Source organism: Zea mays, chromosome 2, assembly GCF_902167145.1.
Source record: "Zea mays cultivar B73 chromosome 2, Zm-B73-REFERENCE-NAM-5.0, whole genome shotgun sequence".
NCBI classification, from domain to species: domain Eukaryota; kingdom Viridiplantae; phylum Streptophyta; class Magnoliopsida; order Poales; family Poaceae; genus Zea; species Zea mays.
Window position 1 is genome coordinate 60,767,263 of NC_050097.1, and position 13,629 is coordinate 60,780,891.

General features: G+C 46.2%; 2 protein-coding genes across 2 annotated transcripts; one reads left to right on the forward strand and one right to left on the reverse strand.

Annotated features, from left to right (window-relative positions):
* The first annotated feature begins 1,465 nt into the window (after window positions 1-1,465).
* LOC103646512 (DNA-binding protein S1FA) lies at window positions 1,466-3,593 on the forward strand. Its single transcript, NM_001329687.1, has 2 exons — window positions 1,466-1,687; window positions 3,182-3,593. The coding sequence occupies exons 1-2, from the start codon at window positions 1,661-1,663 to the stop codon at window positions 3,395-3,397; spliced, it is 243 nt and encodes an 80-aa protein (NP_001316616.1). The 5' UTR covers window positions 1,466-1,660; the 3' UTR covers window positions 3,398-3,593.
* A 7,449-nt stretch (window positions 3,594-11,042) lies between these two features.
* Window positions 11,043-13,106, reverse strand: LOC100193602 (uncharacterized). Its single transcript, NM_001138705.2, has one exon. It carries the CDS (start codon window positions 13,095-13,097, stop codon window positions 11,412-11,414), a length of 1,686 nt encoding a protein of 561 aa, NP_001132177.2. The 5' UTR covers window positions 13,098-13,106; the 3' UTR covers window positions 11,043-11,411.
* Window positions 13,107-13,629: the final 523 nt, after the last annotated feature.

Here is a 13,629-nt window from a genome sequence, read left to right on the forward strand (position 1 = left end):
CCTAGGGGGCACCCCTTCAGAACGATCGATCTCACTACTCAGCCATCCACCCCGACTCTCTACGTTCCTTACACTAGAGAGTTCCTTTGTAATCCACCACATAAAGCATTCTCGCCAGGATGTAGGGTGTTACGCATCTCTAAGCGGCCCGAACCTGTACATCATTGTTCACAGTTTCTCGTGCGCCCTGCACGAACCATCGAGCTACAGTCGGCAACATCGTCCTACTCCTAAAAACACCTTGAGGGGCAACCCCGGGTGTGCGATCGGACCCAAAACACCGACAAAACTGGTGCTTTAATATAGTAAAAAAATTTAGTTCTTAATGTTTATGTCTATATTCAACTAAGTGATAATAAATATAGATACATAAATAAAACATATACACTAAATATTGTATGAGTCTTTAAAAAGCTAAGATAAAGTTTAATTTGGGACGGAGGGAGTACAAGGCAAGTGAAGAAAATACGCCATGATAAACACTCTTGCACACTGATCTGGCTCAAAACAAAAATGATGCACATACACGTATATATAAACAGCAATAAACAAAGCTAAGAAAATTAACTTATTTTACATGATACATGAAAGACAGTCTTAGAAGTAGCTGATAGACTTCGTCTATAGCGGAAAACAAAAATAGTTTTAGATTATTATAACTTGTACATACAACCAAATTTTAGTTTCAAGGAAAAAAAATCCCGTTAAACAAAACTATAATTCCGACAAAATCTGATTTATGTTAGCACACAATTGTTCCTATAGTCAGGCAAGGCAAGGATAAAAAAGTTAAATATGCCATAGCACAAAAACAAATAACAAACCATAACATTAATATATTTATATTCTTAAGTTTGAGGCTTCCAAAATACAATTTAGGCCACCGAAATACTCGTTCCACTATAAATTAGTATTCACTACTAATATGTTCGTGCATTGCTATGGTTTTTATATATATGACATATAATAAATTTTGTTTTAATAAAGCACAAAATATATGTTTTCTATTGATTAGGTGAGTATGAATATGTAGCCAACAACCAAGGCTCAAACACTCACTTATACATAATTTTAACTTTTTTTATATAAACTCTTTTATTATAGTAGTAGAGAAGAGATTATAGAAGTGCAGGTTGATTTTAAAGAAACGTAGAAGTTTTTTGAAAAATATTGACGCGGGACGACCGTTGAAACTGGTGCTTTAATATAGTAAAAACTTAGTTCTTGATTTTTATGTCTATATTCAACTAAATGACAATATATAGATACATAAATAAAATATATACATTAAATATTGTATGAGTCCTTAAAAAGCTAAAATAAAGTTTAATTTGGGACGGAGGGAGTACAAGACAAGTGAAGAAAATACGCCATGATAAACACTCATGCACACTGATCTGGCTCAAAACAAAAATGATGCACATACACGTATATATAAACAGCAATAAACAAAGCTAAGGAAATTAAAGAAAAACGGTGGACTAGAAACTTCCAAATCGAACGGCACACAAAAATCACAACCCGGAAAGGGACCAGCAGCGCAAAGGTGAGCGAGCTTTCCTTCGGAACTCAGAACTCTCGTGCTCACCTCATCCGTTCGACAAATCCACACGAATCCTCTGATTCAGAGCAGGGTGTTGGCATTGATCAGACGCCTGCCATGGCGGATCAGTTCGTGGATTCGGCGGTAAGTCTCGAGTTCTTCCCTCCTTGATCCTTACTGTGGTATGGGAGACCAAAGCAAGTTCGAGTTCGAATGTACAGAACTGAAGGTCAGAAGCGGCACTGCCGTGTCGTCTCTCTGGGCGACTCCGCCGCCGCCGAAAAACCACCAATTGCCCCCTCACCCCGCCGCCGCCGTTGCCTATCCGCACCACCTTTTCTCCTTCCTCTATCCTTCTCTTTCTCCATCTTGCGATTGAACCTCTGGCAGCATCGGCGCCATCCGGTCGGCGGCTGCGTGGATCCGGGGCCTCCAGGTGCGGATCCGGTCCTACCTTGCCCGGATCTGGTGTCCTCTCGGCCGGGTGGGCTTCGATGCTCGGCCCGGCTCTCTGGCGTCGTGCACTGGCAGGTTACCCTTATGCTCGCGCGAGCCACCTTGGCTAAGCAGTGAGGGTGGACGGTGTTACTCGTGAGACGGCGGCAGCTGTTTGTTGCGATTTCTGACTTGTAGCAGTAAGCGATCCCTGGCCGGAGTTGTAGCTGATTTTGGTCCATCTGGTTTGAATTTGATGTGTGGAGGATTGGATCTGTAGAATTTGTGCAGGACTTCTACGTGGTCAATAGGTCATATGATAACTGTGTTCGTTTGAAAAATGCATGTTTCAATTGTGTCCTATAAAAGAAAAGAGATTGCTGAGTGCTTTTATCTTGTAAGTGAGCTTTGATATCATATAGGCGTACTAGCAATTTGCATAAGCGGATAAGCTTGCTAACTGTTACGGCCTTACAGGTCTAGAGCTTTATGACTATCATATATGTGTGTCATGTTTGATCAATATGGCGTTCAGTGTTTTAGTTATGCTCAATCCTCTAGGTAGCCAATGTTATCTGTTATAATAAACTGATTAGTTCGATGCCTTTAAATCTTGTGCACTTTATAAATTTATTACAAGGTTACCAGCAGACTATCTGTCTGTCTACCTGCTTTGATGCACACTGGCTAATCGCTGTTTGTATGTGTAATCCTTTAGTTTTTTTAAGTTGCCTTTTAGTTGATGCTGAGGGGCTGTAGTTTGATTATTATCGAGCTGCTATCAGTTGATCTCTGTGCTAACTAATCTGCATATTTGATTTTAAATGGTGACTGTAGTCTGTATGCATATCACTTCAGTTCTCCACACCTGCTCTATGAACCTATTTGTGAAGATTTTGTAGGATTGCTGATTGCCTTACTGATAGATTCAATTAGGCCTCATCTTTGTGTTTTTTACTAGTCTTTGCAGTTGTGGATAACAGTTAGCACAAGCGCTCTATAATAGAGATATTACTTATATTTTCATGGTTCTGCGCATTTGGTCTGCCAATTTGTAAAGGATATACGTGTTTATCTATTGTTCGATTATCCTAAATCCTAACCTTTATCATATCATCTTGCAAGGCCCATGCACCTAGTATACCACTCCTGTCTTCAGCATCTTGTCTAATTTTCTCATGTACTACGCTGCATGTGTTTCAGAACAATGTGATCATTGAGGAGGTGAACAAGGGCCTGAACCCAGGAATGGTGGTTCTGCTTGTGGTTGCAAGCTTCCTGCTGCTCTTCTTTGTGGGGAACTATGCGATGTATGTGTATGCGCAGAAGACGCTCCCGCCAAAGAAGAAGAAGCCGGTGTCGAAGAAGAAGCTGAAGAGGGAAAAGCTGAAGCAGGGGGTCTCTGCGCCGGGAGAGTAAACGGCCATGCTGCCGATCCTCCCGTCCAGAGCTCCTATTCACATGATTATTAAAGAAAAAAATTTATATATATATACCAGCTGGAGCCGTAGTGTTGGAGTAACTTTGTTCTGTAGATGCTCTGTCTTTAATGGTACATCTGTATTGGAGACTTTAATGGCCTGAGCCGAGCTAGTATGCTTCCTGTTTCGTACAAGTTCTTGAAATGCTGGTGATGGCGCATGGCTCTAGAGAAAAACTCAAGGGAGCTGAGCCAGCGAAACATGATCTACCTCTACCTCTAGAGTTACCAACTATATGCAGTTTTAAGAGCTGCAGTAGTATTATTTTTGGAGTAACTCTTATGTTACTTTGAAATCCTTAAAAAACAAACAATTTAGACATGGAGTTTAAAAGTATCTAGCTTTCGTGCATTGTTTTAGGTGGTGCTAGCACAAGAGAGAGAGACACACATTTGCTCGGTGTAATACGCACATGACACATGGAGGCGAATCTTCTATCAGGTGCTTGGAAACTTGGATTGACCTCGGTGCAAAACTGAGCACCCGCGGCAAAGAACTGTTCCAAAATATAATTCATATTAGACTAAATATATATTAATTAATTAACCAAAAAATGTAGTCTATACATCATTCATTCGAGTGTTTAGAAAGAACTACTTTCTCTGTATCAAAATAAAATTTGTTTTACCTTAATTCATACAATACATGATATATGTGTTCTTTATATATTTATATTTATTATTATTTAGTTAAGTATAAACATAAAAGTCAAGAGCTAAAACTAATACACTATTTTAGAATGGAGCGAGTATATTTTAAAATGGAGAGAGTAATATTTTGTCTATGCAAATGACTGGTACTCAATAAACAGCCAGCCGTGCATCTTTACAGCGTGTTTGGATTGCAAGTTTGGTCACTGCTAGAGCCATCCGAACCTGTATCTGATCCTCCATTGATGTTTGGTTTGCATCACAGAAGGATATTGTCCATCATCACCCTGTTTTGTTCATAAGACAATATGCGGGATCAATCAATTCCGTATGAAATCTCCAGACGGACTGCTGCCGGATCAAGTCATGTCGAATGAGGCTATCCGTGAAACCAAACACCCTGTTAGTTCTTTACGCCACGACGGAAGATAAAAAGAAGAGTAATTTATGGGGCCACCGGCCACCTACAGGATTTCTTCGTGAAACCACTCGTTGTGCCGTTTCGCACCTTCCTGACATGTACAGTACAGTACAGTGTTAAAGCAAGTTAAAAAACATCTCCAATGGTTACGTAAATTTAGCATCCTCAATTATAGATTTAAGTTGTTAAATCACTTTAAAGAATAGAAAAATATATGTACTTCAACAATTCTCTATTTATTGGTTGCTAATTTTTAAAATTGTCCACATCAACAAAAAATTAAGCATGCTTTCTATTTTTAATTGAGCTAGCACATCAACAACTTTTCATAGCGTCTTGGAAGGTCAAAGTTGTCGATGAAAGACCAGAAGGTCAAGACGACGGCGTGAAGACAACACATGACATTGGAGATAGATTTGTGATCAAAGGACGGTGGCCGAAATATGGTGTTTATGATAGATTTAGAACTAACATTGATTTAGAGAGCCCCGACGAGGTTGGTAAATATAGGAATAAAATTAAGTTTTGTAGGGAGTTTGTAAATTTAAAGACCTAGTTTACATAACTGTTGGAGAATGGTTTTTCCCGAAAACTTCTTAAATTCATATTTAGAGAGTTGTTTACATAACTATTAGAGATGCTCTAACAAAGCAAACGAAAGTTGCTCTTACATTGCTGCAGCTACTAGAGATGGCAATGGTCTCGATCTCCGTTTCTCGTGGGGAATTCTTTCATTAGAGGATGAGATAGAGAAGTTTCTTTCTCCACAAGAATGTAAACGAGAGAAAATTCTCACCCGACGGATAAACAAGGATGGTGATGGAGAAGTATTCTCCATCATTACCCGTCCCCGTTTCCCGCGGGAACCCATTAAACTTATATGTGATAATGTTTTCATGTAATAGGTAATGATCAACAATATCAACATAGACTTTCACTGACAAGCAAGTTGGGGCATGCATGTAATAGTTAATGATAAAAATAAATAACACCTTATCAAAAGATCACTCGTTGTACAAATATGTTCATTTTAATATATATATATATATAATAATTTTTATATTTAATAATGTGTATAAGTGACAATATTTTGTAGTAATAACAAAAAATATGTTGTATTATAATTTAAGCGGGATGAGGATCCCAACGGGGATTTATCCCCACAGAAAACAGGGATAAGAAATAAATGTCCTCTGTAACTGTTTGTGGGGATTCTCGTGGGGAAAAAAATTTTCATCACAGAAACGAGGACAGGAGGTTAGAACCCGACAGAGAATTTCCGTTGCCATAGTAGCTGCAGCACTTCATCAAGAAGACCGACCGAAGGATGACAAAGCAAAAACGGGCAACGGCGGGCACAGAGGAGTTTGGGTTTGGTTCCACTTCCACCTCCATCCAGCTGCTGTCTGACGCCTGGTCTGCTGTGTGTCTGCTGCCACTCTCGGCCGTGCGGGGGCATCTCTCCCGCCTGCTCTCGGACCGACGCTCCATCTCTCATTCGTCAATCCATTCCGGTGCCGACTGGCTCTGAAGGGTTCAATTAGCTAGCTTCTGATTCTGAGCAGTTCCTTCCACCGGCACGAGCACATTTCATGGAGTTTGCTGCTAGGCTTGGCATTTCTAGATTAGATCCCAAGCTGAGAGATTAATGCGAGCCATAATCCGGCCGTGGTCCCGCATTTGCCGGTGAGTCGGTGACCGTACCAGGGGGGACGGGACTTGGATTCGCAACACACACGACACAACGGTTTTTGAAGCGCCTCCCATTCGCAAGACCTAGCTCTTTCGGCTTACCTCATTGGCAGCAGGTGCGGCTGCAAAGGAGTCACAGCCAACAGAACCCGAAATTAGCTTGGTGACACAATTGCTATGCGGCCTTCATTTATGGCTTTGTCTATCTATGAATATAATCATGGTAGCTCATGCTCGCTGCCTGCTTCATCGGTCGTCGTCAGCAAGGCAGGAGCTTGATGGAGTAGCAGACGAGAGTTGCTGCTATAATAGTGGTTCTGTGAGTACGTTCTGTACTGCACTGGCATTCAATTACCATGTCAGTTGCCGCAAGCTTCTGGTACATAACATACGGCGGCAGATTGGTCGTCCTTGCCGAGAGGTAGACGATGGGACTGACTACTGACAGACATGATACGAGTTACCGGGCGGGCAGAGAGGTCCGAGCCATGAGCCCATGAGACCATGCTTCCGTGCTTGCATGCCATGAGTAGTGCCGGGTCATGGTCCTGCAGCTAGCTAGCTAGGCAAGATCGCTGTGCATGCTTCAAGGTGGACGACGGGGATGGAAATGCAGGAGAGCCGGCGAGGCGCTACAGCAAAAGAATTGCATGACATACACAGTATACGAGTTTTGGGCGCACTGTACGAAGGTTTTACAGAAGTGCAGTATCAGCGAATAGCGTACGCACGCACATGCATGCAGCAGCATATAGAGCGTAAAAATAAAAGATTGCAATTTGCGAATGCCATAATTAAACTGATGTCGCACAGGACACAGTCATAAACTGATGTTATAAAGCCAGTTATAACTGATGTTGCAGAGGACACAAGGTACATTAGCACTACGGCGTAGCAGTTTACGGCTGAAACGCCGTACCAGTACCAAAGAGACTGTAACAATCACCAAGCAATTGTACAGAAATGAAACTAGGATCTAGGATGGGATAGCAATATTTGGGAGGAATGTTCAGAGTTGGAGGAAAAACATGAGACACGGCTGACCCCGTGGGGAAGAACAGTTCATTAGAAGGGGAATCCGAAGTTTCGTTCTACTGTCTCCTCATACAACCGATAGGTCTGTATCAGGGTTAAAAAAACCGGGAACAGTTTTACACCAGTTTTTTTTCTGCAAATTTCGTTGGGAATTCAAAAACAATGAAAACACATTTATAAAAATCGGGAAAAGGTATGATAAAAGACTAAATATTTTTCTAGCATATCTTTTTTTAGAAAAAGTAATCAACATTTTTTGGTTAAAAACAATAAAAACCAGTGAAAAGCGAAAACCACCGAAAAATACTTGCCCTGCATACGCCGGACTATTCGGGCACTAAAGCCAGACAGTCCGACATAGGCGCTGACAGTCTGGCTATGAAGGTCGGATGGTTCGCAGACAACCAGAAGCAACAACGACCTCATATCGTCAAACCATAACATCCTAAAATAGGTACTAGCAAGCAAAACATTTCCAAGACATCTGGCCGGCTCAGTAGAGTCGGTCATACTTTTGATCAGTTGCTTGTTAAATATATGAAGAAGAAGGTCGTTCCACACGACAGGCCAATAAAACGAACCAAGTCAAAGAGGTGATATGTGCAAAAGCATAGGCCGACTAAACCAAACCAAAACGTGGTGCAACCAGATCGCATGGTCATCCTCCTCTAGGGATGTCATGGTGCTTTCCAGTCTATTCATCGCCGATGTATTGTTCTACTCAAGTGTGGGGTGGTATGTCGATGAATCTGTACTACTGGCCCAATCCGTTTGTTTATTCGGGCTAGGGGGCACTACAAGTTTTTGTCTATTGACATGTTGATCAGATAAATATGGATGAAGAGGATGCAATCTGAAAGTAACTTTGTGCATTAGAGTTTATCAAATAGTTATATTATCTGATCACAAGAGCCGGTGACTTACATGGTGCTAGAGTTCATATTTTGGGAACAAGGCAAGTTGCAGAATCTATTTTTTCCCAAAAAAGACTGGTAGTACCAGGTGCTTTTGGTTCACCAAGCTTCACCAAATGGCAGGGAGGCATGTGTTGAACACCATGTTTGGCACCTGGGTACGGTTGGACAGTCCGCGCTCCCGTGACCAGATAAACACGGACGAAAGTATGTGTGGTTATGCTAACTTACCCGTGGGGATTTGTTGGATCTTGCCTAGAAACATGTCCAGACCTCATCCCCTATAAATATAAAGGGGTACGACCGATTGAGAACTCCGAACACATTCCAATCGAACCAATCTATTAATTTCGTTATCAATCCTTTATCATTCCTGCCCTAGGAGTAGATTTAGCATAACTTTAGTTGTAGCTTCCCGCATATCCATCTCCACCCCTACTCGAGATTCTACGTCGTCTAGATCTGTCTTAGGTGCCATGCCGACACCAAAACGACCCTAGGAATTTACTCCTCCCGGGAGCAAGATCGGATCCTCAGAGTGAAATCTTAATCCCTAGGCGACTCTACATCATTTAGGAACGCTCCGGGTGACATATCGACCCGGATCACCCTAGGATCGATCTCTCCTCCTAGGGGGGCGAGATCTAGGTTCCCACGGGGAAGAATACGACCCTACGCCATCATGGACCGTCCGAAGCGATGCAGGGAAGGAGTCGCTCCTATAGCGAGATCACGGACCGTCCGGCCCAGAGCCACGGAGCGTCCTCGCCGCCTCATAGGATACCGCCAGATGGTATATCCTTAGTGTTTGGTGCTATATCGGCGTCAACAGCCGGCACACGGCAACCACAAGGTGCACATGGAGATGGAGTTGACAATGCTAGGCTGAGTGCATCAATGGTGTTGATGGCAGGAGAGGGGGAGGGAGAGGGAGAAAAGGTATTATTTTTCTATTCTTATGGTGGTTAGTAAACTTGTGGATATACGTTGTTATAAACTAGTATTTTATAGATGAACTATACAATGTTATTCAGTTAAATTATATATAGAATATTTAAATGACTATAGACTGCTTTTGGAGCAAGCAATTTCCACTCTCTGCCTCGCCTGGTGGTTCCGAGTTCCGACGACATCGCCCATATCCAGAGTTCCAGACACACGCGGCTGTCGTACTCTGCTGTATACACTGCACGTCTGCACGGCTCCGAGGACTATATATTGGCACTTGCTACGATTGATGATAGAAGACCGCAGGCACTTCGTTATTACTACTACTACAGATACATACACCGACAGCGCAGAGAGCCGGCAGTAATAGACTAATAGTTGCGCTGAAATCACACCTCTTTCTTGATTGGCTGTATATGACCCGGCCGGCCTGCTGATTTCAACGCTGCTGAATGCTGACACTGTGCACATACAGATACAGCTGCACGACGTACGCGCGATAGATCCTGCACATAATGTGCGGACACTGTTCCGAATTTTCTCGCCTCACTGTGCTTGCATGAAAATATGGTTGGCAGAGTACGTAGGAGAGGCCGGTGCTAGCTAGCTAGCTAGCTAGCATTGAATCGTCGATGATAGCCACCTTGACAATTTTCTGAAGTTGCAAGTAGCAGCCCATCTATCTATCTATCTATGCTACTATATATGACAACGACAGATGATAGCGACGGTGTGTATACGGACCAGGAGTTGTTGTTTAGCTAGCCTGCGTACAAGCAAAGGTTTAAAGCAACTATATAGTCCGCTGCTGGTATGTTGTAATGGCGGGTATGCACTTAGCTTTGTTCGTGGTAAACTGGTTTGGTCATGATTAGGAAGAACTGAGAAGAGGCCCCATGTCGACTGCTACGTGTATTCCTACTTTGGTGATCAAGACGAGCAGTAGCATATATGCTAGCTAGCTCATTCGTTCATTTTTTTATAAGTTCTTTTTTTTAAGAAAGGAGGGCAAAATCTTTGTCATGATTTTTATCATACGAAGAAAGAAAAAAAAAGTGGGGGGAAGTGCTAGCCTTGTTTTTAATTGAAAAATCGGAACCAAAAAATCATACGAATGGAGGGAAGTGCTAGCCATGCTGCATGAGGCAACATGAATCACCAGTTCACCACCATGACCAGAGACAACATGAACGGTATAGTGAAGCGGGGCTAGGAAGTCTCACGAACGATGCCTTCAATTAATAAGAAGGAAAATGACGCCAAAAACATCACCATTGTGTAAAGCCCAACAAGTACGTAGAGGTTTTCACATGCAAAAATCCAACCGAGCTAGCTGGAAGGGGATGTACGAGGACGCGCCTCCAAGCAGAAAACGACGTCTGCACATGCCGCCAAAATTAAATCTCTCACGACCATATGCACACAACACATACAGTACAGCCCACATCGCAACAGGGCTAGTCAGCACTCAGCACACACGGGCGTCCCTGCCGACACCCGACGCCATCGCGCTTCTTACCGCAAGCGTCGTCGCTGCAGGCACCGCCACGCCACACGACGATACCTTCGAGTTGCACACACAGGTCGTCGTCTGGCCCGAGCAAGGGGGGAAAAGATGACGGGCCACAAGAACAGGGACAAGGATAGTAGAAGCCCTCCAGCCTCCAGGAGTAAAGCGCGTGGATCTGATCTGCCGCCGTTGACGCAATTCAATTAGATATATAAATTATAAGATTGGATTAACTAAAAATGGATACATTATTGGTCAAACTTTATTAGTCCTATTTTGATCGATAGTCAAAATCATAGATGACGTACGTATTCAATTGATATATACTCCTATATATATAATAGATAATGCCTTATGGACGTAACGTACGTGTGACATTTGAGAACACGAAGCCACGACCCATGTACCATATATACGCACATCATCGACCTATATATATACAGCGATACCATGCATCACGAATGTTCTGTGGCGGTCAACTGATGACGACACATACAAATACACAAAAGAGTTCATTCTTATATACGTAGTACGTACACATCCACACACACATGCAAACGACGTCTAGCATTTCCGTGTATGTTACATCATACAGACACGAGTACACGACAGTAGTGGCATCCACAACTCATGGGCGGCTAGCATGCATGCATGCATGGCCAAACGGCGATGCGTGGTGCAGCTGGGCGTGCAGAGCACACGTACGAGCGATGTCGTACTGCCACGCTACCTGACACGCGCACACTGTAGCCATGCATGCGCGCGTCCGTCCGCCCGTCCGATCAGAACGCGAGGTTTCGCGGCTTCACTGCGGCCAGCAGCGGCCGATCCATCACCACCGTGAACTCCACCTTGTCCTTGAAGTCCAGCTGCGGCTGCGACGGGTGCGCGCGCCACTCGAACGCCTGCACCATCCGCGCCACCATCAGGGCGATGTGCGTCGTCCCCATGGCAAGCCCAGGGCAGATCCTCCGCCCCGCGCCGAACGGGATCATCCGGATCCCCGCCGACCCCGTCATGTCCGCCGTCTCGCCGCCGGACACGAACCTGTCCGGGTCGAACTCCGTCGGCCGGTCCCACAGCTTTGGGTCCTCGGAGATGGTCGGGAGGAAGATGTCCAGGTTCGCGTCCACGGGCACGTCGTAGCCGGCGAGCTTGCATCCCGGCTGCACAGCGGCGTGGGTGAGCGAGAAGTACGTGGGCGGGTGCTTCCGGAGCAGCTCCTTCACGAAGGCCTGGAGGTACGGCATGGCGTCGGTGTCCTTGTCGTCGACCGGCCGCGCGTCGCCGACCTGCTGCATGACCTCCTCGTGGAGCCGTGCCTGGATGGACGGGCTGTCCACGATGCGCGCCATGCCCCACTCGATCGCGGTGGCCGTGGTGTCGGTGCCGCCATTCAACAGCTCCGCGCAGAGCGTCACCAGCTCGTCGTCGGTGAGCGCGCCGTCGTCGCGGCCCTCGATGCGGAGGTCGAGCACGGAGTCGAGGTACGAGAAGGGCGCCGCGACGCTGGGGTCGGGCGGCGGCGATGAGCTCTGCCTCTGCTGCATGTCGCGAAGCATTGCGCGGCGCCTGTTGATGAGCGGGAGCAGGGTGTCGATCTGCTCGCGGCGGACGGCGAGGGCACGGCGCTGGTGCCGCCAGAAGAACGGGCGGAGGAACGGGAGGTAGTCGTCCATGCGCACGCCGACGGCGAGCAGCACGCGCTTCATGACGGCGTCGATGCGCACGATGTGCTCCTCGCGGAGGTCCAGCAGGCCGAAGGTCATGTCCAGCAGGATGCAGAACACGGCGAAGCGCGCGTTGCGGAGCACCCAGACGGACGCGCCGTCGGGCGACGCCGCGGCCTCGGCGCGCATCCGCGACACGAACCGGTCCATGGCGCGCCTCCGGGCGTGCCGGAACTCCCTGAGCCGCGACGTGCTCAGCATCCCGGACACCATGTTCCGGCGCAGCGACCGCCACTCGGGCCCGTACACCGCGGAGTTCACGGTGAGCTTGTTGGACGAGAAGATGTTGCGCGTGGTGTTCTCCCGGGGCCGGCTCGCGAACTCCCGCCCTTTCTCCACCAGCGCCTCGTGCGCGAGCTCGGCGCTGCTGATGATCACGAGCGTGCGCTCCCCCATGCGCAGCGTCAGGATGGGGCCGTACTCCTTGCGGAGCTCGCGGATGTAGTGGATGAAGAGCTTGCCGGAGAACGCCACCTGGAAGAGGTTGCCGACGACGGGCCACCCGGGCGGGCCCGGAGGCAGCCTCAGGCCCATGTATCTCCGGTTGTACCTCGTGACGGTCACCGCGACGCCCAGCGCCGCGATCGCCGCGACCGCCGTGAAGGCGAGCTGCAGTGACGAGAGCGACAATGACGCTTCCATCGCGGCGTGAAGCTGGGTGGCGGCGCTCGTCGGCTCTTGCATGGACATGGACGGCACGATAAATGCGAAGCCCCGACGAGGTGGTCTGTCGAGCATGAGTTGGTTGGAGAAGTCAGTGCCGCGCTGCCGCCCTAGATATAGCGCTCCGGTGACGGGGGGCGGAGTAAATGCGAGGTGGAAAATGTGGGTGGGACATTCAATGGCGATCTCCGGAACCGGGGCAGCTAGCTGACCGACCACACTCTCCATACTCCTACGTCTACGTGTGCAGCACCGGCGCCCTTTGCCTTCCCGAACTAGAGACGGCGATGGTCATCGATCCCCAAATCCGCACGGTGAATTTCTCTATTAGAAAAACGAGGATATAGATAAGTTTCTTCTCCACATGGATGTAAATGGGGAAAATTCTCCACACGACGGATAAATGGGGATAAAGACGGGAAACATTCTCTATTCCCGTTCTTCGCAAGACCCGTTAAACCTACACATAATGATGTTTTCGTGTACTAGGTAATAATAAAAATAAATAATTACCTTATTAACATATCAATCGTTGTATAAATGTATTTTTTATGTACACATAATGATTTCTTACATCTAACTATATGTTTAAGTGAAAATATTTTAT